This window comes from Archocentrus centrarchus, chromosome 9 (genome assembly GCF_007364275.1).
Source record: "Archocentrus centrarchus isolate MPI-CPG fArcCen1 chromosome 9, fArcCen1, whole genome shotgun sequence".
Taxonomy (NCBI): Eukaryota; Metazoa; Chordata; class Actinopteri; order Cichliformes; family Cichlidae; genus Archocentrus; species Archocentrus centrarchus.
In genome coordinates this window covers 22266741-22294719 of record NC_044354.1, presented here as the reverse complement: position 1 = coordinate 22294719, position 27979 = coordinate 22266741, and the positions used below count along the sequence as shown (strand labels likewise).

The window sequence follows — 27979 nt, the reverse complement described above, 5'->3', positions numbered from 1 at the left end:
TGTGGGTCACCATACACTGAAGCAGATTAAGTGATCACAAATTCGAAATCCATCATCTACGATCATTTATAACATTACAATCGAACCCAAGGCAGGGTTAATCCTGCCCGCTGCGCACTGAACGTGGCTTCCTGAGCGAATGAACAGTGACCGATGATGAGTTTAGTGCCCTGAGGATTGCGCACAAGACAGTCAGTGATCTGCTTTCATCCGTTTAACACAGCAGAGTCCCAGCCGCGGCGGCAGACTGGGAGACCGAGTCAGTCTGAGCGACTTGTTGAGATAATTCGTTTGGAAGGGTATTAATGACCCAAACGTAGCTTTCTCGGTCACACGGTTTCGGCTCAAAACTCCCACGTCTTGCGATCGGACGCTAAGACCCCAAGAGAGACATCTCCGGGATCGTTACGCATAACTTTTACGCACAGCCGGGACTTGAACAGATCTCGATGCGCTGTCCATCTTACCTGCAGCACGGACTACACTACCACATATATTCCCACAGGTGTGATTATGGAAAGCGTCCGAACTGCAGGAATGGATGAAAAGATCCGCTACATACTCTACTGAAACAAAAAACAACCGCACAGGGACGACACAGGGAACTTGCCTGGAATAGCGTGCAGCGCCGGGTGCCAAAATGAGCATGTACTGGCAGAGCTGGAGGATCTTACAGATAGTCTTTGCAACAATTACAGCAGTCATCACACAAGGTAAGTGAAATGGCACTGATTGGTTTGTCTGTTTTTAAGTTTATAAAAAAATAAAACACGCGAGGAATGAGGACAAGATTAGCGCATGTCAAAGTGCAATGAATTAACGTAAAGCCTCTTGGGCTTTCACTGTTTAAGCCTTCACTGGCTACGCTGTGTTCCATGACAACAGCTGAAAACAAATGAGCTATTAGACTGTACTCTCCATCCTGTGCTCATATTACTGATTGGGGCCTTTTCTCAGCAATATCATTCCAACAGTAAAACCTTTTTCTAAAGGAAAGCATCTTCTAAAAGTATAAATAATACATAAATGTCCTCATTTGTAACTTACATCTTATTCCACAGTGATGCAGCGATACAGTGAGCATAACACGAGCATATGTGTCTTACTTGCAGGAAAGGGTGTCACAGCAGTGAGTAAAATTCCCTATTAAACATTTAGGATTAAATCAGTGAGGGGTAAAGGACTTGATGGGTTTATATTACAACGTGAGCAATGCTTTAAAGCTCAGTGCTTTTCTTGTCATAGTGGAAGTAATACTTTCTCTTATGGGTTTCTGCTGGAAAACCAGGGGAACCCAATTTTCACACACAGTAAGGCAAACAAGAAACAGGCAATCTAAATTTCCAACTTGTCAGAAGAAGAAGAAGAAAAAAAGCACATTCCAAAGGCATTTGTGTAAAGCCAATAACTGCCTTAGATGACCATTTCCAGGGAATAAAGGCTGGCTGATTTGTGGGGATAAAATGATAAAAATTGAAAAATTGTGATAAAATAGATTTTTAAAGCAGCTTTAAGAGTCTCATTGGACATTGCAATCCCTACCAATCACTGCATAAGCTTAAGCCTCCCTAGATCTCCCTCCCTCTCTCTCCTTCCTTATCTGCTCCCCTCTTTACTCTAGTAAGTCAGAGCATTACACGCCATATGATCAGTACTGCATGATCATAGCATCTTTGTACATTATTAAGTCCTTAATAATGCATCTAAGATGATGCTTTGAATAGAATAAGTGTGGTAACCTAACTTTTATACTTGAAAGTGCAATGTAAGCATGCCTGTTTTTGTAATGATATATATATATATATATATATATATATATATATATATATATATATATATATATATATATATATATATATATATATATATATATGGCACAATAAATAAGCAAGATGGTCTTTATTGTAAAACATAAACCACCAGTGAAAGGTTTCATATAGACTGTTTTATTTTGAAATCCATTTTTGTTTAAACTCACTAAATACTATAGCTCCCTAAAGAGTTAAGAATGGATGTGAGCAAACTCAGATCTTTGTGAATTTGCATGTCATCAGCACCATAGTATTCAAACTGGGTGGCTACAGCAGACACCACATTGCTTTGCTTCTGCACGTTTTCCACCTCTTTCCGGACCAAACTTTTGCCCCCGCTTTCTATTTGCTCTTTGTTAATTAACTGCATTGCTGAAAGGTACTTTAACTTTCCACAACTTTTTAAAAAATTCATGGGTGTACTAACAGCTTTTCTTCCCTCTGTTGCATGCTGCTGTTTATCTCCCAAGTGGACTCCTAAGTGTCCCTGTCAGATCCTAATGAGAACCTATAATGTTCTATTAAAGTTAGATGCATTGGCGAGGTTAGCCAGTCAAAGGATAAACACACACAGTGCTAACATTAGATTAAGAAAATGCAGGTGCATAATTAGTGTTGTTAGCATCTGAGCCGCTGCCAACACTTTCCTCTTCTAAAGTATTTATAAACAGCATATTTCCACATATGCAACCAATGTTTGATTAAAAAAGAAACCTGTCACAGCAACGTGAAAGAGAAACTTTTGAGACACAAATGAACACATCTTTCATTCTCTCAATTACTAATTCCAGGGCAGACATTCGTTTGTCTTCCGCGATGCTACTGGGAATCGACTCACTTCTGCAAGCTGTTTTGCACATATGGTACAAGCCATTAGTGCACATTAGAATTCACAATGGATGCTAGGGCTTTTTGCATTTTATTAGAATAATACAAAGATTGATTACAACTGGAGAAATAATGCTAAAAGAAAAGCACACTGCAAAGCAGTTAGCTGACGTGCAAATGAAAAGACTTTAATATGAAGCCGCGAGACAAACTGCGGGGCAAAATGCAGCTCATTAGATACAACAGTGTTTTTATTAAAACTGGTGATGGGAAACATTAGTTTGAAATCAACATGCCTCCAATGAATGAAGTCTCGAAGCTGTTATTAAGTAATCTGTGTTGTTCCTTACATGCACAACAGAGCAAATCAACTTGTCAGGTTAAAGTATTATAAGAACTGAACGCATCCATTTTGATGCATGACAGTAAAGCTGTTAATGGGCTACTTTGAGCAAATGGTTGAACTTAAGAAAAAAAAAAGTGGTGTGATACACATTAAAAGCTCTGTTTTGTTGAGTCTTGTTGTCATTTTGGGAAGAAATCCTACCTGAAGTTAATTTTCTGCTAACATTCAGTGGTAGTGCTTGTAAATCTAATTTCATGCAGGGAGCATTTTCTTTTGGACACAGAGAGGGATGAGCAAAGATTTGATTATCAACAAAAATGCTGGCATAAAAAAGTGCCCCCCCCCCCCCCCCCCACACACACACACACACACACACACACACACACACTCACAGAGAAAACACTTAACCTACATACTGTACACTGCAATGGTAGAATACGTTCCCACTCCAGTTTTTACAACAGTTTTGGAGAGGTGGTGCGAACATCTGCATGGTAACACTTGTGCTCTCTGATTCAGCCAAGGAGGAAGGGAAGCTCAGTGTTTTCAAAATGAGTGATTTGAGAGGCTGGGACAGCTGGTGTGCCAGATTTGCTCTCATGTTCATCCATTCAGGGGTGGACTCTCATCATGAGACAAGTTTTGCTTACATTGGCTACTTGATAAAGCAGAAGGATGAACCTTCCAGTCAATCATAAACAAACAGCCTCTGGAGCCTGCCTCCATGGGCTCCATTGAAACTCTTTCCTTTCACCGAGTAAAAAAAAAAAGAAAAAAAAAGTGAAATAACAAGAAGTGTACATTAAACTCAAATGTAAAGAGATGACTGTGACATACTTTGTTGATACAGCGACGATGAATGCTTCCTCCTGGAGCGTAGCGGGCCACTTTACATTCACTCCAACTGGAGGTGCTGCCAGCTCTGGCATTAAATAGCACATCTGTCAGTGCCCACTGGATGGCTAAGCCAGGATAGCCTAGATCCTAGCTCCAGTTTCTGCCTCATGCAGCGTGTCACCCACTCAGCAAACATGACTGACACTATTGTCTGTGTGTGGAAAGGGGGAAAAAAAAAGATGCTGTTGTCTTCCTCTGAGGGCTGCCGGGTTGACATGATAGTGACATGTACAGTACAGTCATTGTTGTGTGAAGTGTCAGACCAGCTTGACAGTCTGGATGGGTGAGGATGAAAAGCAGAAGCGGTCGTGATAGACGGACCCATCAAGAGCCAGCAGCCCCGAGGGACATGCGGACCAGATTTGACACAGAAAAGCTCCAAAGCATTCCTCATTTGATAAATAACAATTAATAATTCAGTGAAAGACAGCATTTAATGTGGCATTCATTCTCTCATAAATATACACGACACAAGTCAATAGTTCGAGCTCTGATCTCATTTTTCAGACATGCTGAGTTTTTGTTTGTTTTGTTTTTGTTTGTTGCTGCAGCTTCATCCATTTTGTTATAGCAAACATGAGTTTGTTTTTGGTCCATAATGCACTAAGCAGGGCAATTAGCCATCGGATCAAAAGTGGACACCCAGGTCAGCGGCTATAATCTTCATAATTCTATCAAAACAGACACTTAATGAGGACACACGATGCTTGGGTGACCGCTGCTGATTTCCAACGAGGTAAACACTCGTCACAAAATCAGATCAGAGGATATTTATGCCGTTGAACTGATTTTACACAGTGATTATAAAAAGGTCATTCCTCATCCTTGTGATTGGTATTTACAGTCATCCCGTAATCCTTGTTATCATTGTACAAACACAGTCTGACACAAAACAGCTGGAGTATAAACGTATACCTTAACCAGTAACATTTTTCAGCCGTATTCTGGTCCACTTTTTTGGCCTCTTAATATTTTCGTCAAATCTACTTTCTTTTATTTGATATAATGATGCCACTGCTCATTCCCCCTGCCTGCTGACAATCTGAAAAGCCATTTTAATCCCAGTGTTTGATGGCTTATTTCCACTTTGTGCCAGATGTATTAGATTGTACCTTCTCGTGCCATAGAGGGAGAACAGAAACACGTTTTAACATGACCACACGGCACACAACATTTGTGAAGAGTGTTTAGATTTGGGAAAGTAATGCCTATGTTGGATATGAGCTGTCTGTGAAATGATTACTACTGTACTGAGAACAAGGTGGACAAAATTTAGATACAGAACAAAGAGTGTACTCAGCAAATGGGCAGTGCACAGTTACAGTTCAGCTAATAACAGGGTGATGTGATGTTTTGGGAAAGCAGCGTCTTTTACTTTCTCTCATCCTGACTTTATATTTTATGTCATATTTCCTCTGTACACGTAAGAAAATGGACATGATTCTAGGAATGTCTTATTTATTTATTTTTATAAGACAAACGCAGTTCGGAACCTTTTACAATTCCAATAATTTGATAACAAAGCCAACATCTGCTCCACTTCTGCTATAAGACTTTTAAGATTAAGGTCAGAGGCCTTTTAGTCTAATGTTTTAAAGTCCCACTCAGTTGATCAGTTGGCCTTGTCTGACTTTGATATTCGTGTGTTTTGGGAACACTGCTGGTATCCAAATAGCAACCAAAAAGTGAAACTCTTCAGTTCTGTTTTTGCAGAGTTGTTTGGAAATGATGTTTTCAGCTATTCGTACTGCAGCAGTAGTGTTATTTTCTATTTTCCTCTTTCAGATTTGAGCAGTAAAGAATTGACTGACAACAAGAGCCCAGTGCCTTTCCCTGTCTTCTTGCCGGTCAGCTACGAAGTGAAGGATGCTGACTTCCTCTTCCTAAAAGAGGCTGGGCAGGACTTCATGAGGAACTCCAGCATGCAGAGTCACACCCAGCCCTTTGTTATTTTAAGAGCCAGTCGCCAGCCAGCTGTCAACGCCAGCTATCGCACCATGTCCACAGAGAAGCCTGTGCCTCTAGATATGGTCCAGTCTGTGCAGCTCTTTAATGCCCCAGAGGTCTTTACCTTTAACTGGAAAATCCAGGCCTTTGTGCTGACGCCTCGGGTTTTCTCCTCCAAGCCCAAAGTGAGGGTACTCTTCTATGTTGCGGGGAGGGATTGGAACAGAGGGCAAGGAGCTGTGGATGAGCTACCATGTGTGACAGTGTACGCATTCTGGCAAACCCAGGAGGTGAGGGGTTCCTGTGCCATAGGAGGTGAGAGGGGGACCTGCATGGCTGAGTTGGTTCCTGCACCTGGCTGGTTTGCTCCAGGGTCAGAGGGCACCAGTAGAGAGAGGCAGGATCCATCTGCTGGGAACCCTGTGGAGCTGTACTACCAGGCCCAGCCAAAAGTCAAAGGGAAGTGTAATTCTGTGGATGGAAGTCGGTGGGGTGGTTCACAGCAGCAGGCAGAGTATATTCCTGTCACTCCCATGCAGAGGATTGGCAGCGTGCAACTTCTGCAGGTACCAAAAGGGATGGCGACACTTTCACGTCTCAAGCTCGGCAATGCCATCGTTATTCGGACATCCTCGAAACCTCTGAAGATGACCGACATCGCTACTTTCTACATACTCATGGCCAGCTCTTCTCAGCTGACTAACTTCACTCTCAGGTAACATATTTTCTGCCACCTTGGAATTTGCGGTGGTCAGCAATGTCATGCTTCCACTACACGCTTCCACTATTATAAGCAAAATAGTGTCCCAATTTACAGGGCCCTGTTATTTCAATAAAGTTGAAATCATCTGGTCAGCAAAACTCAGAATGGGGAACTGTTCACTAATAGTAATAGTCATCTTCCCTAATTCTTGCACAAATCCTTTGCCATCAAATATAAGGGAATATTGAATGAAATGAGATTTAGTATGGATTAGGGCATTTCTCTGAAAATATCATAGTTGTTAACCATCTTTCCTGGAAATAGGATGGATTATTAGAGCGGCAAAGCCTGAAGACATTAAGAGCAGTTTTAACAGCGGGAGCCATCAAGGTTGACACAGAGCAAATAACACCATGCGTGTCATGTACCTCATTATTTCCTTTATTTAAAGGGTATGCTTGGGATCAGTGCACAGTGCCACGGAGTGTATGCAGATCTCGGAGTTTAGTAGCATAGCTCAATTTACGGTTCTATTCTCAGTTTGCAATGCAGAATGTTTTTGAACAGAGATGAGAGCACTTGTAGAACCGTCTTAAAGCGACTGTAATTCATCTGGAGATCTCTGACATGGTAACGAAGGCTAAGTTTACACAGATATGTTTCAAGAAATGCACGTTCATATTTCCCAAGAACCAGCGCCTCAACCAGCTGACTAATTACCCTTAGTCTAATCTCATGGATTTCTCTCAAGACGTCAGTTTGCTACTTCCCTTTTCCAGCTCTTCCAGGTGAAATGATGCAACATGGTGAGATTGGCACCTCAAAACTGGATTTAAATGAAATGCTTCCAACTCGCGCTTACCGTTTCATTGATGGCTTTCAAGGTCATCAGCAGCCTTTTGTTATCATTATCCAGAGGAAGATCAAACAGAAGCACGCTGCGGCAAAGCTACATTTGTCGAGGTTAGCTGTCAGAGCAGACAAGCAGAGATTTACGCTGACCTGATTAGAGACAGATTTTACAAATTGTTATTCAAGACGCTATCTGCTTTATTCCAAGTGAGTGAATCATTGTCTGTCAGAAGGCATGAAATGCATTTTCTATACGAGACTCACTTATTAATTTGGTTTGTTTGAGCATGTCATAAATCTGCCGCTGAGTGAGGTCCAGGAAGGTGTCCCGACTTAAGAACTGGCCTTAAAGGCAGCACATCAACAAAATTGCTGGTTCCTGGACAGTAGTTACAGTCTGTACTCATAGAGCAGAATCAATACCTCAGACACTTTCTAAGTTACTTCCGCTGTGCCTTGCTCATGCATGCTTCACTGAAGGTAAGTGGGTGAGGAGACAGCCATGGATTATTAATTCCTTTTTTAATTCAATTGTGAAAGCAGGAAAAGGAAAGTATTATTTAAGCAGACAGCTGTGTACAGATGCACCTGTCCTCCTCGTCAGGAAGCAACACTTTTCTCAGGTACTCGGCTCTGTTGCAAAAGGAAACACGCAAACATGAGGCTGAAGGTGGTTTAAACTTTATATAATATTTCAGCTGTTGTTGGCTTTCCACAGGTGTTCCAGAGAACTGTGAGACTGTTTCGCTTTTTTTTTTTTTTTAAAGCCTAGACCATGTACTTAATTTCATTATCTGGTTTCCCTTCTTTACTTAAGCAATGCAACCGAAAAAGAAATTCTGGCTTCCCCTCTTCTTTGTGTCGCTTTTAATCATTCCTGCTTTAATTCATTTACTCAGTCATGCACGCATATAAACATGAACAAAAAGCAGAAAGCATTAATGCTGCCTCACTTCTTCTCCCTTTCCTCTCCTCGGTGTCCTTTTCTTTTTCTTCTCCTCTTCTGTTCGCTCCTGTTAGACCGGCAACGTCGTTAGGAAGGAAATTTAAGTCTGTTCAGTGTGTCTTGGTGACCGTTCCATTTTTTTCATACCATTAAGTTAACATATTCCCTGTTTCTTTACATACTCAGTTACACAGTGCTACCCTCCCCCAGCTTATCAGCACATTAAGAAGTGCAGCCAATCCTCAACAGCTGTCTGTGTGCTTTATCACTGTCTGAATGTTCCATTAAGCTTTACTTAATACTCTCTCATCAGCATGATAAACCTGTTTTTGATGGCTATAGCCCCAGTCGAGGGAAATAAAAATTTGAGGTTGATTGAGAATAGACAAGCCACACCTGTCCGTCGCAGCGGCGTGAACCTGTCATTCTGAGTGAGGCTTTTATAAAGGTCATAGATAAAGTGTTGTACTGCTGTCATCACGCTACCCACAGGAAGGGCAATTAGATTATCCTTTTACCCAGCCGAGTGGAATGAAGTATGAGCATCTATTTTTCTGTTTTCTTCTGAACATCTATTAAAATTCAGTGATCAGTCTCAATACCCCCCCCCCCCCCCCCTTCTAATGGCTTTATTTAAAAGTAGCATTGAGGCAATAAATTAACACTGAGTTTCTGTATCAACAGGACACTGCGTCAGTGAGCTTTTCAACCACGAGTCTAATCATTCAACTCTGTGACAAATAGGGCTTTTACATCCATTTTAGTGCTGTGGTGCCTGCCATCTGGCAGGAGTGTTGGCATGAACATCTCCCCAACTCCCTAAACTGCTCCATAAGTACGATAAGCACGTTGCCGATGGCTGGCCATCAGACTGGCTAAACGGTGGACATTTGCCTGCATAATTAACGATTGCATCTGTTTCTGATTGCACTGGGGTTCACTGTGGCACTGTGGCCTCGCAGTGATGCACTCACAAAGCTAAAGATGGGAACACAAATTATATCAGGGAAGTAATTACAAACCCTATGTAGCATCTTGATAGCAGCCTTGATGATGGAATGCATCTGGGCGAGCTGGAGGATATCTTCTATGTCTTTGATCAAACTCAGCCTCTGTTCTTTTGTGTTACTTGTGGACTGTTTTGATTATTTCTCTGTTGGCCATGTTTCTGTGATCAATCAATATAAGTCTAGAGAACACTGCATTGCAAAAATAAATAAGGGAAAGGAATTGGCTAATGAAAGCCAAGGGCAATCGAGGCTTGCTTTGAGTGTATTTGAAAGTGTGGATGTGTACAATTGCGGGACAGTTCTCTTGCGGGAGCAGACTTGCATGTTAGTATTTTTAAGTGTGTGCATGCGCCCTTAAATGGATGAGGAGTATGCAAAAGGTGAAACAACAGTGCCACTCATGGCTTGCCTAGTCAGAAGTGAGATGGATGGCAGGTGCAGCACCTGAGAGCTGCTTTTCTCACACAGTGTCAGCTTCGGTCTCCACAGCCATCCATCTTCTCTGCCTCAGTGCCTCTCCCTGCCCGTTGCCTCCTCAGACCCTGCTAACCGAAGCTATGGACACTGGTTCATGTTCACAACTGCTCAGAAGAAATACGCCTCTTCAAGTCACCGGGGGGGGGGGATTTTTTTTTTTAATGCAAGGGAGCCGAGAGACAGAAAATAAGGGAGCTTTAGATAAGTCTTCTTGTTACTGTCACTTTTTATTAGTTAAACCCTGCTCCACTCAGCTCAATACACAGAGGTGTTTCATCGGCGGGCACGTTATTCAGAGGCCATTACTAGATTAACAGCCCTCCAAGGTGCTCTCGTTAATACACCGAACATGCAATCCTGCTTACCTCATTGATGGTGGATTAAAGTTTTTGCCCTGCTGAAAGCAAACTTCACAATCTAACGGCACAAGTCAGGAGTGCTGAAATTAAAGATAAAAAATCCCCCAAAACCCAGAGAAGCACACTTTAAAAAAAAAAAAAAAAAAAAACTAGAACAAAGCTATTGTTCTAGTTATACCACTCTTGTGTCTTTAAGCTAAATGTTGATATTGATGAAATAATGTTTTTGGTGGACGCACTGTCATTTTTACACAGATCACATATGGTAAGTGGTTGTGGCTGTTGATCTGCAAAGAGATGTAGAGACAACAATAATTATCATACGGCGTGTAAGCTTGACTGCATAGGCATGATTGTAAGTAAGAGGATGCAGCCGCTCTCTTCCTCTGTATCCCCTTACCTTCATCCTGATCAGGAGCTTGCAGGCCTTACATGAAACCAGGAGACCAGGATGACTGGACACTCTTTTCTTTGCTCTGCTGGCTCCTGGGAACCTTCTCGCCGATAGTACCAAACGCTTTACCCCTTGCTGTTCTCATCTGCCAGCTGAGCGAAGAGAAACTATGGCAACAGAGAAGCCATACACCAGCGACAGAGTCTCACCCTTTTTTCTTTACTTAATGAGAAGTGTTCAGAGCTAGAGATGATTTAATTAGCTTCCAGTCTGTAAGTTCACTTCGATTACTCACTCATGCTTTGCCGTAGCAACCTCTGTAGTAAAACTGGGAAACATGGTAATATTAGGGGGGTTCAGCTGAATTCTGAATACTCAGCGTGCTGAATGGGATGAATATTACTGCCATCAACCTGCCTCTAAAACTGTGGCATTCAGCCTTGTGCAACAGATGATTTCACCCTTTAGCCCTGCGCTCTATGTATGAACCTGTATTAATCAGATAAATGAGCTTCTGCACTGAGCAGCTGGAATGGAAATCAGCTGCTTCGGGGTCATGATGGCGTAAGATTAAACTGTTGAAAATGATACTGTTCAGTCCTTTCTAATTATGACCTTTAACCTGTAAGCTCTTTGTCTGTTGCTTTAATGTTATGCTTTAATGGTGTTCCAATTGCTCACAAGGGGAGCCAGATTTATTCCTTCTGAAAAGGAACAAGGGCGATATTTCTATCTCACATCTCTGCCATTAAGACAGCAAGTGATTACAGAGAAATGCGGCTCCACAGCAGAAACGTCTATGCTAAAATCAGCGGCCACTTGAGACCTCCTCTCCCGATTACATTTTGCGTGTAATCTGGAGCGAAGCTCTCAAGCGGTTTTGGCAAAGATGTTTCTTTCCAGATTACACGTTTGCTATGCAGATGTTGTTACAAACAATGGCTCAGATATGCCGTACAAATTGTGGAAAATGTGCACACGAGTAGCACTTTTCAGTTAAGAGATAATGCATGCTTAGGCTGCTTTCCTGTCATTGTGCATAACAAGGAGTAATGTCTTCTGTTCTTTTGCCTGCTTTTGAAATACAAACGCCAAAGAAAGAGAAGTGCTCGGATTGCTGTTGCTCCTATCAAAAATTACACCTCCTCCGAGACTCATAATGCGCTCAACAGTTGTGTTTAGCTCAGAGATAAACCACGCAGCTTTGCATGCAGATGAAAAACAAAGAATCACACGAGGATGTTTTTTTGAACAATCGGATACAACTTCTCTGTGCTGTTGCTGTATATTCAGCGAGTCTGGCATTCTTACATGTGTGCTCCTCCTGGCCTCCACAATTCTTCCAGAAGAGTATCTCATTAACATTTGACCTACTGCAAGCTGCTTATGCTGGGAAAGCCCCACAGGGAAGGTCTGTTCGGCTGCATAATGCACACCATTTACAAATTAGAGGCCAAGAAAACTAATACTTCATTAGTACATTTTGAATAATGAGAGCACATGAATATGAATAGAAAGAACAATGTTTTCTTTGCACCTTTAATTGCAAAGGGGGTGATGGTAATTACAAGCTGGGATGAGGGTGGCTGTATATCACAGACTTGTGAGTTTACATTTTCTCTGTCTTACAGTTTTCTTTTAAATTGCTAACTGTATGTATAGAATATAATAAATATTACCTTTGATTGTTGTTCTATGTAATACCAGGGTTGAGAGTTAACTTACAATAATTACAAAATTATGTGTTATGAATGTAGTCCATCACAGGATCCAAATCTTCAAGTATTAATATTTGTATGACTGGTATACCAGGAGAGAAAGTTCTCCCATTAATCACGTTTAGTGATTAATGGCCAACTTATGGTACCATAAAATGTGTTTTCATTGTTAGTTGGCTACTTCTTGTCTGATTTAATGTTCGGGGGTGGCTGTAGCTCAGGAGGTACAGCAGGTCATCTGCTAATTGGAAGGTTGATGGTTCAATCCCTGGCTGCTCCAGTCTGCATGCCAAAGTATCCTTGGGCAAGATACTGAACTCCAAGTTGCATATATGTTGTATAAAGCCCTTTAAGTTCTCAGGTAGAGTAGAAAAATGCTATATAAGAACCAGTTTATTTACTTTAATGATTAGCTAAGTCACATTCTCGCCAGCTACAGGAAAGTCAGCATACACATGTTAATGTCATGGGTACAAATGTCCTGAATAATATATTTTTACTTTAATACATTTTAAAATGTCCTGATGTAGTTCAGGACTTTTGGAGATGCTCAGGGGAAAGATTCTTACAAACAGCTGGAAGCAACAAACTAAACTTCAGCTCTTGTTGATGTGCTTTCAACATTCAGATTACATTTGTTACTCCAGGCTTTCTGAAGGTCTTTCAAATTTTTTATTTGGACATTGGCTGCTTTTTCACTCATTTTCACTACAGTCCTTACCTGACCATTTTCAGAGGATTCTTTTTTTAATTTTATTTTTTATTGTCAAGCCACTTAACACTGACCTATGAATCATTCAAGCTTAAAAAAGGCACTAAACTCAGTGTTGTGTCTACACATAACAGACAACTTAGCAAAGAACCAATTTTAAATTGTATCTGTAATTACTTTGTTACTAGCAGCCTGTCACAAAACATAATTTGTGGAGGCTCTGTTATGGTATGGGCCTTCATTTCAGTGTTGGAGATCTTGTCAAAATTCAAGGAGTTATGAATGCCAAAAAGTATGGTTTGATTTTGATCCATCTGGAAAGCATCTGATTGGCTGAAATGACAATGATCCCAAACACATCAATGCAGTAAAAGCATACCTGGATAGAAAAACACAGTGGAACGCTATCAGTCATGGATTGGCTTCCCCAGATTCTGGACCTCAGTGTGGGATCATCTTAACAGAGAATGGAACAAAAGGCAGCTGACATCCAAAGAAGAGCTTTGAATGTCCTTCAAGAAACCTGGAGAACTATTCCTGAAGAGTATTAAAAAAGTACAGAAAGTTGCCCAAGAGAGTTCAGGCTATTCTGAAGAATACGGGTGGTCATACAGCACCCAAAATTGACTTTCAATAGAACTGTACAAACTCTGTTTTTGCCTAATATGCTGTATTTCCATGTATGTTTGCACAATAAGTTACTGCACCTATTTCTCATTTTCCTTGCAAAATATAAAGAAATGAGAGGTAGCTCCAGACTTTTTGTTGTCATGTGTGTAGAGACAGAAGCGGTTTTGAGGCTTCCTCTTATTTGGCATGAAGTTGTTCTGACAGTGCAAGACAAAGATCAAAACCAGACATTTAAAAGTATGAGATCCTGACAACTCTGGGAGTTAACTATATTGCTCTTTATTTTAAAACAGAATACAGTTACCTCCATTTCTAATTAAATTGTGATGTCGTGTGTGTTCAGTTACTCCCCAGGCCTGAATATAGTTTTTATGTGGCTTTCTTTTTATTACAGAAATGGATTTATTGTGATAAACTAGACAAGAAGATTAATTAAACCTTGAATTCTAAGGTGGAATTAAATGTATTGTACACGAGGGAACTATATATAACACAACCAAATTCCAAAAGGCATAAAAAAAGCCAAAAAAATGTAAAAAATTATTGCATTCTTGACCTTTTCATTTTTGGCTTTTCACAGAGCAACAGTAAGGAAAGGTGTGACCTTTCGAACGGCAACACCCAGTAACTCTTTACTGTGGGACATCACTCTGGATTTGAGTGCAGATGGAGCCATCGCTGTTATTTGTCAGAGAAAGGCTCCCATACCTGGGAAAAGGCAAGTCTCTTCTCTTCACATTACTCTGTATGTCACTGTAGACTATTCATGTGTGTCCGTTTTTTTGTTGCTGGGAGATCTATCACTCCTGATATATTTACACTACAAAGGTAAAAAGGGACTTTTAATGTCAGGTGTCTCCAGCTGTTTACAGCAGCACGTCTGCATCTGAGAAGCAAATCACAAACTGTACTGTACAAGTACAAGATAGTGGCTCTGATAGTGGCCCAGAGAGGATACACTCTCTAACTACTCGTTAGCTGCAGGTGTTTTTGTGAAGCAGCCCCTTGTAAAAAAAAGCCCCCCCCCCCTCTTTACAGTTCACTTTTCCTCTGCACTTTAATCATTTCAAAACATTTACTGGCTGTGAATATCTGGCATTTCTACTATGTAGTTGCCCATTTTATTTTAACCTATTAAAAGCTGCAAGATACCAAAACTGCACTGAGCCTTGATGCTAAAACTATTTACATGACATCTGCAGGTTGGTCTGATCAGTCAGCTCTTTGGGTTTCTAAGAAGTACTTAACTTGCTCCATAATCTCATTAAACAGGACTACAACTGTTCCCTGACAACCAGCCTTTCTCAGATGTCCTTTAAAGTTCAGCCAAGTGCGGCTTCATTTCGCTTAACTTGAAATCAGCTGAATACAATTAAGAGTTAATTCCGATAAGCGTGGCCCGTGCCGCCTGAGATTAAAAGACACCTGCTTAAAAAAAGGACAAGACAACACAGGGTAAAAATTTTATGCTATGGCCTTTTAAGCTGTCTCTGTCTCGCTGGTTTGATTTTTTTTGTACTGTACCTTCTGCCACAGCAGTGGAGTCACACTTAGGGCCCTGCCACAGGGATATTGAACAAAACTACAGCTCATGCATGTAATGTGTGGTTACCAGGTATTATTTGCATATCGAGGTGATTTTTGGTTCTTCAGTGGCAGAACTCCTAGTTAAGATAAATCTGTGTTTCAGTTATTTATTACTAAATACACAGGGTGTCCTTTCCATGGTACTTTTTAATTTTGTTAACCTCTTACTTTGTTTGTTGGTTTCACTTCCTGTCCCTGTCTTTTTTAAAATCATTTCACCTATGCTCAGACGTTCTTGAATTGTTTATAATTCTTGCTCTTCTCCTTGTTGTCTAACAGTCTGATTGTGCACCTTGTGTTATGGTGTTTTGATGAGGGCTGTGTTATGAGGTGAGGTAACTCTCTTATCCAAGTAAACTCAGGAGAAACTTTGTAATTTGGGGTATAACTTAATGATTCCCAAATACTATGGGTAATTTGTGATGGGTGGTTGGGTGATGAGCATTTTAGGCTGCACCTCCAGCATCACCATTCCTGCATGAACCCTGGGAGTTTGGTGAATGAATAGCGAGCAGGTCTCTGATTTTTAGAAACCATGAAAAGCCTGACAATACAAATACTCCACAGAGGAAACTTTATTGCTCGCTTCGTTTTCCCCTGCTGGCAGCAAGCAATTCCAGGCCATTTCATTAGCCTTTGTATGGCGATATAATCCTAAAGCAGACAACTAAAGCCTAACAGACCACTCACTGACCTTTATAGAAGATTTGCAAAGTCTAGCAACCAGTTTTTCTGTCTTAAAAAAAAATTACTTGGTCCTAAGAGCATTTACCCCACTGGAATTGCAGCGGAAAGAATAAGGCTAAAATGGTCTTACACACTGCAAGCAATGCATGAATTTGATGGAGAATGCAATTATCATGACAGTCAGATCCACCTGTGGCTTACTGATGGGCATGGCTTGCCAGGTTTCCTTCCTGGCTTTGGCTGCAGCACCTGAAACGCTCGCCTGGTCTGACTCTGCACGGCTGTGTCACAGTTCGACACAAACACTGGTTGAAAAAATCTACAGTGGTGGATTATTTTCTTGTGGCACTTCTGGACCACACAAAAAGTTAGGGACATCACTGATCTGCAGGTTGTCTTTGATACCCATGGATTGAGGCTTATAATTCGCTGTTGTGAGAAACATGCAGCTCTAGACCCGCCCATGTTTGTGATGGGTCATCTGATGCCAACACAGGCCATTTTCTGTACCATTTAACACTAATTCAGGCTGATTGCAGCACAGCCCTTGGGTCTCTTCACAAACCACCTGGGTTTGTTTCAGTAAGTTCCAATAAAGTTAGTCATTGCGCCTCACCTACCTACATGTCCTAAATTAATACCTTTGACAGTGCCCCAGTCGGGGGGCCCCATGGGAAATCAGAAAATTGTATCATAATTAAATAAAACATTGACTTTGTTCGCAGACAATTATTATACCGAAATTTGTATTACTATTAAATTATATAGGCAAAACCCATTAGGGCTATGCTAGCAGCTATCTGAATCAAAATTACAGCATAATCACAAGGACTGGGCTAAAAAAGCTTTTGATTTAGATTCAAGCTGACTTGACATATATAAGCAGAGGATGACTGGTGCTCTTACAGTTCTTTTGGAGGGACAAAAATACATTTCATCCAGTCACTAAAACATTTCATGAGCAACACAGATCTTAACCTGTGGATGGCAGGGGTCATTCTGGGATTGTTTAAAATATAGTGACACGAGGATGAACCAGACATGGTCAGGGAGGGGCCCGTGGGAAATCAGAAAATTCAATCAGAAATAAATAAAGCACTGAAAATGGGCTTAGAATACACTGGGCACAGTTTACAGGCCTTTGTGCATTGCCATGCACCCTAATAAAAATGGTATTACATTAAGAGTGGCACAGCATGAGAATCTGGATGTTTTGTTTATTCGTTTTATTTTTTTGTACTTTTGTGTGTGGTGTGGTGAAAGATTCACCCAGCTGTCCTTGCAACATATATAGTTTCCAGCTTGCCAGTGGACCCAAAAACGTCAACGCTGAGAATTAAATTTATATAGTGATGCATTAAAAATCATGAAACTAAGTGTGCTTTTGTGGAAGATTAGTTGGTCAGATTTCATACAACCTTAGACAGCTTGCCCTAATCTGACAAATAACACTGAATTTATTGTCATTATAGGTTTGACCTCATTAATGCTGTTTTCCCCATTTGGTGTGGATTATGACATTGTTTTTTTTTTACAACTTCTTTATGGGTTAAAATATTTATTTACCCTGTCTTTTTGGCTAATCCTCTCTAAAATGTCACGAAACTAAGAGAACCCCTGCAGGGAGCATCTACTGTCACACCACTGTGGGGATTTCTCTGACTTTTTGCTTGCCTGGCTTTAGTGAATGCTAAAAGTATTTGCTGTATTTATACATTTAAGCTTTTTTTTTATCCTCTGTTGCAAAGGCTTGGTGTGGATCTTAATATTTAAGCACTGCTATTCTCAGATAAACTGCCATCCGTAAACAAGATGCGGAAGCATCCCTTCCCCGTAAGCTCCACAATAAATGACATGGGGTGTAAATAACACACACACACAAAAAAACATCCCCATATTGTTGGATATCTGTGTTAATACAGACTTCATTGAACACAGACATGCTTATCTGAATCAAGCATATCTTGTTTTGATAGTTGACCACAATGCGATTATCGTATTCCCGGGTCTTTGAGCAATATGCTAAAATTATTAAATTACACTCAATCTCTGTCGCACTCATAATGATGGCAGCTCTGAGTGAGAGACGCAAACAGAGGCGGCTTTTTGTACACTTTGTTGTGGCACTTGGAACTTAATGAAGGAATAATAAAAAAGCGACTTTCAGTTTTTCCACTTGTTCCTTCAGAGCAAAGAAGGCGGCTGGGGCGCGGGCCCTTAGAGGTCATTTTCATGCTGTGCCTCTACACGACTCAGACGCAGATTTATAACATGGACACACAGATGCAGTGAGACCGATAACGCCCATGCGCTTATGCTTATTGCGTTTTTGCCCAGCAATATATCTTTTCTGTGGCTCAATACATCGCCCAGAAATAAACCCAGGGTACTAACTACTGCAGGACCATGGCAGAAAATTGAATCCATGGCTAGGATGCTCTCTTGCAGCTGTCATCACTGAGAGGCTATTATAAGTTGCAAAGGCTCATACTTTGTTTTGTATGCAGGATGCCGCTGTCCTCAGACCACCTTTTATTCTACACACATTTAACCCGACCAGCAACTCGAGGGGAGTGTCAGCAAAGAGAAATTCAGCTCTGCTCTTTTTTAGTTTCACTCGTGAAGAAGCCTAGAGACGCAAAGCCCTCTCCACAGCTAAAAAAGAGAAGGACTGTGTCTTGTCACAACTGCTTGGATCACATCCTTCTCCTAAAATTTGTTACACTTCTATCCATGGGGCCAAATTCAGAACATGTCACTATGCATTTTAAGCTGAATATCTCCAAAACTCCAATCTCAATCGCTTTCTACTTTTTCCTTGTACTGAAAAGAGCAGAAAGTCACTTTGGAAACCAACAGAAAATAAGCTGAAAATTTCTTTAAAAAAAAAAAAAATCCATACATGCCAGCTGTACGGTCTTATGGTCAAACGAGTCGATATGACACATAGTGTCTTTGCATTATACAGTACAATAACTGCGATTCTGTTATCATGTCACAATAACAAAATCGCTGAGTCATGTTTCTACACCTCTGGCCAGGAACAAAAAAAAAAACTTAACTGGCTGCTGCGGTGGTCCCTGGTGAATAATTGAGCAACTGAAAGTAGCTTCTACAACTTTCTGAATCATGAAAAAAGAGAAAACACAATGAGCCCAAAGAACACTTGGATACACGGGTTTCCACGCTAGAAGCATTTTTTTCTGTGGATGACATCATCAGCTACACTTGTTGTTTCTAACAAAACATTTCTCAACAATCACTGAAAGGATTGTGCAGCCATTCAAGAAGTGGACAAAGGAATAATATGGGAGTCTGTTAGCATGATGACACACTGATTTTTAGCAAAAGCCATGCTGTGCTTTGGCCTTTTGGAGCTGCTAGTGTTGCTCGAGACTGTTTATTTAATAGATGAGTTATAGAACATCTTTATGTCCTGGCTCTCTGTGCTTTCTCCTTTCTCTTCTCTTTCCTTTCATCGCCAACCCAGGTCGAGGCTGCCCCTTCCTGAGCCTGCTTTTAACAGGAAGAAACCTCCGCCAGAAGCAGGCTCAGGAAGGGGCAGCCTGCTTCTGGCGGAGCCTGCTTCTGCCTCCGCCAGAAGCAGGCTGCCCCTTCCTGAGCCTGCTTCTGGCGGAGGTTTCTTCCTGTTAAAAGGGAGTTTTTCCTTCCCACCATTGCCTAGTGTTGGGGTTTTCTCTCTAACAGGGTCTTTACTTTACAGTATAAAGTGCCTTGAGGGAGCTGCTTTTAGATATAAATAAAACTGAATTGAACTGAAAAAGCAATGTGTGCCTACATCAGTTTTTCTTCTCCACTGACCGAGGCTTTGGATGTGCAAAATCTTGTGCTGTGTTTAATCACTTCCCCTCAGATATACAGGTCTCTATAGAAACCTATTACCGCTTGCACCAAGTGATTACGTAACAAAATGAAGCTGCACTAATGGAGTCTGATTATCTTAATTTTAACACATGATTTGTTCTACTGAAATCACAAAGCAGCTATGATTTCATGTGTATATACGGCACACTTTATCTAATTAACACAGCTCTTTGCTTACCACTCAGGCTTGAAAGCAGTCTGCTGGAGGTACTTCAAATGGATTTTGAAGTTGAGGAACTGAGCAGCCCTCTCGACAGTCAGGTAATCATATGGAAGCTGGAGCTACCATCCGCATCCAAAAATGGAGCCAAGACTGAAGGAGCTATGAGGATCTATACCACTCAGAGAGACTTTGTCGGCCTAGCTCCTCTTGTAATGGTGAGTTAGCTGTCATCCTTCATGTCACACCTAATCATTGTAAAAAACCAGGATCGATGTTACTGACAGCAACGTTTCCTATAATGCCAAGATTGCATCCTTTGAGCGTTGGTGCATGAAAATATCATAAAATGCACTTTGCTCTGATCCATTCCTGTCTGGTTTGCATACACAGAAGGCTGGATATGCTTTCGACTGTTTAGTAAATGGCTTCTATTTTGAGCAGAGTGTGACCTTGTGTTGTTGACTGTCAACTAGCTGATGTCTCCTCTGTGTTGTTCTGCTCTGTTCTAGCGTGCAATATGTGGTCATTCTCTCCTCCTAACAGCTGCTTCATGTGCTTCTATTTTGGTGCAGACGGCCTCTTTATTATACTACCTCTATTATTAACCCGTGATATGATCTCCTCTACTCAATGCGAGACATTATAGCGCATTTAATTACAACACTGAATCTGAGGTATTTGTCACCGGGGCTAGCTCTTACAAAACACTGTTTGGAGGGATAATTTTAACATTTGTTCAACTGCATATAATTGAGATATGTAATTTATACAAATAAAGGATAATTGCTAGATAATTTCAGATCATTTCCGTCAAGGCTTTAGTAAGATTATGCAGGATATACACTTCATTTCCATCTTAAAGGTGCTGAAGTGCTTAAAGCTATGTAGAAAAGCTACAGAATCCCGATTTGTAAATTTGACATGGCTCATCTCTCTGGTGGATTAGACGCTGACCTCAGGGCAAACAGGAGGAGATTTGATGGTTGGCTCAAGGGGACATTAGCACTGACTGATCACTCTTGGATTTGCTCCATGAACTCCAACTAGTGCTGCTGCTCACTACTTCTGGGGGGGGTGGCTTCACTGATACTACCTTCACATCAAAGCGTTTAGTTGCACGTTTATTTATTTCTGCCTAATTTAAAGCCGTTTTAGACTCGAGGGACACGTTTCCATCTGCTTCATTTTCATACTTGGAGTGGCCAAATGCCTCTTTAAATTTGATTTGTTCATTCACAGAACTGCGCTACACTTCAGCTTATAATATTCAATTAATTCAGCTTCATTTAACGCAGTCTGTTTTTTTTTTCATAGAGAACAACAGATATCCATCTGCTGCATTTTCATGCTTTTATTATCCAAGGATTCATACAAAGCGATGCCTGTACTACTAAAATAATTGTCAGTTCATTTTAACAGGACACCTCACATTTATACTTTACAATAAATAGCCTGTATTCACAAAGCAGCTTTATCCAAAGAACTCACCTCTTAGTGACCTAACACCAAGAGAAGCCACTGATCAAACAGGGCCCTGACCTAACCGGGCCAGGGAGAATCCACGCTAAAGGACACTGAGACAAAGGGAGCCAAGGATTGAACCACCAACCCTTACATAAGCGGACATGTGCAGTCATTGCTATGACATTAATGATGAACAATACACTGAGCATTGTAGGCCGTGCTCTGTATGTGTAAAGACTATTTTTAGTCCATGTCCCGAGTGATTTGACCATGTGTGAAGTGATACAGCATCCCTTTGAGGGATATGCCTGTGCAGAGAAATCCAAGATTAGCGCTTGCTTCCAGTGTGGTGACCGGGCCATCACCCAGCCTTAACTCTACTCCCAGCCCCCTCCCTTTGCTTCCCAAAGGGGGACTGGCCTTCTTACCTTTCCACCACTGCTGAGTTGCTGAGTCATGCTTTATCACCCATGTGTCCTGCCAGCCTCCTTTAACTGCATCACATGCCACTCTTAATGCCAACCCCCCCCCCCCCCCCCCCCCCCCCCCCCTCATTTGTGTGACAGCAGCACCGCACAAACTGTAAAACTGAACTGGAATTAATTATTGGATGGGATATGTAACTCATTTTCCTTCACTCTCTCTGCAGGACACAGAGATTCTGAACACAGCTGTGCTGACGGGAAAGAAGGTGGTGATGCCTGTGAGGACGGTAGCTGTGGAGGAAGACGGAGTGGTCACAGATGTATCTGATTACACAGACTGTGGCTCCAATGATGAAGATGTTCTCAAGGTAGAATTTAAGTTTGACTTTTTTTTGTTTATTGTGTAAAAAATGTCCAGCACAAGTAATAAATCCCTTTCATGGATGAATCTAAGTTTGTATCTTGCTTGTCTGCCCTATTGTTTGAGGGGCATAAGGAAATTATGTGTTTTTTGTTTTTTTTTATTAATGTTCAACATAGACAAGGTTGGTTTTATGTGTCAAGGGAAGGACAACTGCACACAAATAAGTTGTATCAAAGTCACTTTTGCGCTCTCCCTCTTTTCCACATGGTAAAACAAACTATTAGTCAGACTCCGACAACATTTCCCATCAATCTCCCCGACAATGAACAGCTACTGTGCTAAATTGCTCACAACATGACCTCTCAGTCTAAAACTGCGCTTCTATCCCACGACTTGTTCTTTTTATCCTATATAAGTGAGCACGACTGACTGCCAAAAAGCCAGCTTTGTTTACGGGTGAAATTGAAAGTCTGGTGCCTGGCCTTTGAGGTCAAAGGCTCTTGATCCATTTATCCAAGGATAAACACAGACGAATAAAGACATGCAATGGACTTTGGCTCTCCAGCACAATCAAATATTGTAGGTTTACCAAATAGAAACAGTCCCAGCCAAAAAATAAATGCAGTGTTCTGTTTTGATGCTTGCTGCATGATGAGATTCACATTACGGGCAGTAAGCGTCCCTCTATCAAGCGTAGATGCAGTAGGAGCTGGTTATAGGAAAACAAATTCAAGTGGAGCAGTCAGGAGGAAGAATGTGGACTAAAATATTCTTTTCAACCTTGACTATTGCCATGTTGTATTTCTGCTGACCAGTTAGCAGATTCAGTCACAAATATTCCTGTTAATCTTCTTAGTGTAACAGCTTGACTCTGATATATTTTCTCCCCTAGTTTGCCTGAAGATCAAATCTGCTAGTGATAGATGGGGAAGGATTTATCTAGAATTTACCCCCCCCAAATAAATAAATAAATAAATAAAATAAATCACTGCTCTTTGGTGGAAACAAATATGGAAATACACTCCCTTTGTCACTTATGGCAGAAAGGATTTAAACCTGTACATTTTAAACATAGAAGTTATTAATCAGAACTTTTTATCCAGCGATGCAGTTTAGTTTAACCAAGAGATTTACATCAAGCGTGAACTCTTGATTAATTCCTGGAACTTGGATACACTGGTTCTGCACATTGGCTGATTCTTCACTAAAACTCTCTGTTTGCATGCACACATGTAAGCGAAGCATGCATTTCAGCATTTTTAATTTCTGCTCGTCTTTAGTATTGTACCCAGAGATGAAAGCCAAATCCCATTTTAAAATAAATGTCTTTCTGACACCAAACATGGTGAGGGATGTTTTGAGACAAAGAACGAGATTGTGTCTGGGACGGGTTGGCGGATGGCACATTTAAAATGGCGTTCCCTGTTAACTTATTGTTCATAATATTATTTGAACGCAGCCCATGTGAAGTTTAGTGGAGCTCTCTGAAGGTGCTCCTCTAACACAGAAGAAAATGAGCAAATTGCCTTAAATCATGGATGACCGGTTGACTGCCCACACACGGAATACAGAAAATAAAGACAACTTTACTGAAAATAAATGAGCCTTTGTCTATTATTCCATGTTTTCATTGGAAATTTTCTCTGACACCTATTTGAAGGATTTTGTGCCACATCTTGTAAATTTGCTGCTTGGTATAAAAAAAAACAAAACAAAAAAAACTGCATCTGAGTTAGCAGCAAGGCTGACATGATGAGTGATGGGGTTATTCGAAAGACTGCTCTCCATTCATGGATGCAGCTCTCAGATGCAATGGTTACACGGGATCCTTGCAAAAAATAGCATGGCCCAGTGACAGCTCCTTCTGCAAGTCCTGGGTCCACGCCAGTGTCAAATGTAACTTATTTGATATATGTATTCATCCATTAGTCATCTGTCAAAGTCATTTTTTTTTCTCTATAAGCCCTTGTGCATTTTCACTCACTGGATTTCAATGTTTTGCTAATTATCGTATTCGGCTAAAGAAGCTGAGCGGCCGTCGAGAAGACCGAGGGAGACCTCCCGACATGACGCAAACTGATGCTCGAGCTCTTGCCCAAACTTGTAAAAGGTCACCTTTGAAATTACATCGTAATGAACGCACTTGGTTGTGAAGGACTGATGTTCAGCACTGCACCACATGATATTTTGATTAACATAAAACTGCAATGCTGCCTCTTCCTAACGCCTCACACCGGTGATCATCAAAGTAGTTTATTACAGCCAGCTGACATTACTGCGGTAACACATGCAGTGCAAAACTGCTTCACGGCTATTTGTTGTTGTAAGAATGGCCGATGTGTTAAAATGGTGACTTTCATGAGAATACTTGATTATTTTTTGTCACTAGTGGGAAGACTGATATCTCCTTCACTGACAACAATTTAATCCTGAGTCTGATATAGATTGTTTACATAACCACACTTACACAAACTTTTTGAAATTATAGGGGAAGTTAAAATGATAAGAGACTGTATTGATGGATTGTTTCCTTTCTTATGTGATCTCTTCCTCTCCAGGTGTCAGACAGATGTGACTATGTTTTTGTAAATGGAAAAGAGATTAAGGGCAAGGTGAAGATGACAGTAAATTTTACCTACAGCTACCTAAGTGCCCAGCTCGAACTGAATGTGTGGATGCCCCGGCTTCCCCTCCAGATTGAGGTGTCAGACACAGAGCTGAGCCAGATCAAAAGCTGGAGGGTGCCCATCCTGACCTCAAAAAGGTAGGAAACTACAAACCAAACAAAATCCCCTTATTTGATTTCTAGGTGTGATTTCCAGAGGCATTTTTTTTTTTGGTTCATACAAATTTAAATCATATCCCTAAGGATTTAGAGGTTAGATTCCATTATGTAATGTACTGCAATAACTCAATGCGATCCAATCAAACAAAGAGACAGGGCTGAGTGATTAGTATAGAGGTGAAAGCATGTATTGTGTGATAGGGCTGACCTGCATGTATATTTCTGTGCTTGTATCCCAGAACTGGCTGGAACAGTGACGAAGATGACCGGAAGGGGAAGGGGTGTATGCTGCAGTTTCAGCATGCCCTTGTGAGGGTGCTAACCCATTTCATGGCAGAGCAAGAAGACCCTCGGGATCCCAAGGTCTATTTCCTGGGGTCTGATTGGCAAGTGGATGTCACAAGGTTGGTTCGGTACTTCATGAAGGTGGAGGACACTAGAGTGGCAAGGCTACAGGCAGGAAGAGTGCTGTCAGGGCGAGACTTTGGGACCACTACCATCCAGGTAATAAACTGAAATACTCTTTGGAATAACCTTGTGACAACTTCATATACCTTATGTTTACTGAGACAATACTGCTGCTGGTACAGAGCCAGTTCCTACTCGTTGCCTTTTGACCAGCCCACATTTAAACAGGGACAGGGAGAACCGAACATTATGTAGCTTTATGTCGCCTAAGTTAGACTCATTTTCATGCAATTTTGTGGTGCTGATGCCAACTTTTTGGCAGCAGCATCCCTTATTTTGAGTGTAAATGCATGAAATGGGTTCTACATTAGGCACTGGAGTTGCATTGGTGGAAAAGAGATAAGCAGCTAGTCAGATCATGGAATGAATTGGCTACTTCCCTATTTGAGTAGACAACAGGCAACAGGGAGCCTACAAACTGACTTTACCTGATGTTGTTGACAGGTGTTTTCTCCACTGTCTGATGCCATCTTGGCTAAGACAACTATCAAAGTTGTGGATGACAAAGTGACCATCACAGAGCTGGGGGTCCAGCTGGTTACAGGCCTCTCCATGACATTACAGCTCAGTCCAGGAAGCAACAGGGCCATCTTGGCTAGCACAACCACCCAAGAGGTTCTACAAAGTCCCAAACAGGTAACATTCTTTATCTTTTTTTATGTCTCTAAAATAAATTTTAGATTTGAATTGCAATTACAACTTTTGCAATTTTTTTGTTCTCTTAGGAAGCTTTGGTCAGTGCTTGGATACAGTTCAGTGATGGCAATCAGACACCCCTTGACATTTATGATCAAGCCTTTTTCCGTGTGACAGTGACATCTCTAGATCAGGGAGTGGTGTCAGTGCAGGACACGCCACCAGTGGTGGTGGCAGAGGGAGAAGGTGAGGGAGTCTTGGTCAGAGTAGAGATGTCCATCTGTGAAGCCTGTCAGAAGTCCAAACGCAAAAGCACATTTGCCGTGGGCAACGGCACCCTTAAGGTCAAATTTCAAGCGAATGCTCGGCGATCAGATGGAATATTCGACAGTAGTACTGTTAGCAACAAGGGAAGTAACTATGGGAACGATGGGGCCGAAGTGGACAGTAAGAGGAGGCAGAGAAAACCATCCCAGGACCCTCCGCCACGCATGCCAAACTCAGATAGAGAAGAAAGTGCCATGCAGAAGATCACAACTACCATCAAATCCACAGAAAGAACCCTGATAACCAGCGGTAGCCTTGGAGGAGTGGGTAAGACCAGTAATTCAGGAAGCCCTGGCAGCCCTACCACTGTGGCTAATGTCAGCCTAATGAGCAGTCCTGGAGCGAGCAGCAAAGGATACGGGTCAGACAACATGATAGTGGAGGACATGAGCAGTGTTAGCTTCACTAGCACAGTGAAAGCTCCCAGGAATCTGGTTAACTACAACAACTTCCCCACTAAGGTGGAGACACCTGGGCAGGGGACAACAGAAGTAGAAGTCGGTGGCGAAGAGATTTTAGCAAACAGGCCTCTATCAGACTTAGAGATTGGCATGTATGCTCTGTTGGGTGTCTTTTGCCTGGCCATCCTGGTGTTTCTGGTAAACTGTGTCTCATATGTTGTTAAGTTCAGGCATAAGAAACCTCCCTCTCATGGCCAGGAACCCACAGGACACAGGCATGACTGGGTATGGCTGGGAACAGATGCTGAGCTGGTGATGAGCGTGCCAGGCAGCCCGGTCCAGCAAGACTCCCAAACTACAACTACTGTGATAGACATTGGGCCCGATAAGACCGGCTCTCTTTCCAGGAGGCCCAGTTGCCTGGCCTCTGTCACAGATTCTCCACTCAGCTGCGTAGGCACCCTTAGAGGCAAACCTATGCACACAGAGTCCCTCCACTCGCCCACCAGCAAGAGAAAGAGAGTACAGTTCACCACCTTCTCCACACTAGAGCGCCAGCATTCACCACATCTCCCACCCAGGGAGAATGGCCACGGCATCCATTGGGTTGGAAAGGAGGACAGTTGTGGGGAGGAACCTCAAGTGCCCATCACAGAGCCTGGGGACCCGTTATAATACAAAACCTGATCAGACCTCACATGTACAGCAGATGTGGCTTTGATCACCTCAATGCCTTGGTCAACTCTGAAAACTGTCAAGAATTTGTGATTTTGGAATTGCCCTCCTCCACATTTCATTACCTATCAAGGCCTTTTACATGTACATGTACTGTATATTATTGTTAATATTGGAGAGTAGATGTGTGTGTGATCATGTTTCAGATGGCTGATTCTGATGGGCTCCCTTTTACACAAAGCCACCAAATATTTATGCTGCATGTGGATATCTACTTCTAAATTTTTGCACTCACATGCTGATATATACAATACAAAGACACACAGAGAAAGTGTCCCAAATTACAAATATATCAATAATCAGTTGTAATACAGGACAAAATCTGATATTGATTTCACTAGACATATGGCTTTGATTAAAATAATAAGAACCAAAAGGGGTGTTTTCTATTATGCAACATAAAAGATCTATTTGTAATTTTA

General features: G+C 41.5%; 1 protein-coding gene across 1 annotated transcript; it reads left to right on the top strand.

Annotated features, from left to right (window-relative positions):
- On the top strand, positions 1-27979 carry LOC115785349 (transmembrane protein 132D). Its single transcript, XM_030736885.1, has 9 exons — positions 1-713; positions 5668-6544; positions 14211-14348; positions 19975-20167; positions 22066-22209; positions 24764-24969; positions 25230-25494; positions 25903-26094; positions 26184-27979. The coding sequence occupies exons 1-9, from the start codon at positions 641-643 to the stop codon at positions 27495-27497; spliced, it is 3402 nt and encodes a 1133-aa protein (XP_030592745.1). The 5' UTR covers positions 1-640; the 3' UTR covers positions 27498-27979.

What these genes read in the sequence shown, in the direction of transcription:
- LOC115785349 (XM_030736885.1), top strand. Translation starts at nt 641, where the DNA reads ATGAGCATGTACTGGCAGAGCTGGAGGATCTTACAGATAGTCTTTGCA. An exon ending in GCCTAGCTCCTCTTGTAATG is followed by an intron (nt 20,168 to 22,065) that starts GTGAGTTAGCTG and finishes CTCTCTCTGCAG; the next exon opens with GACACAGAGATTCTGAACAC. An exon ending in TTCTACAAAGTCCCAAACAG is followed by an intron (nt 26,095 to 26,183) that starts GTAACATTCTTT and finishes TTGTTCTCTTAG; the next exon opens with GAAGCTTTGGTCAGTGCTTG.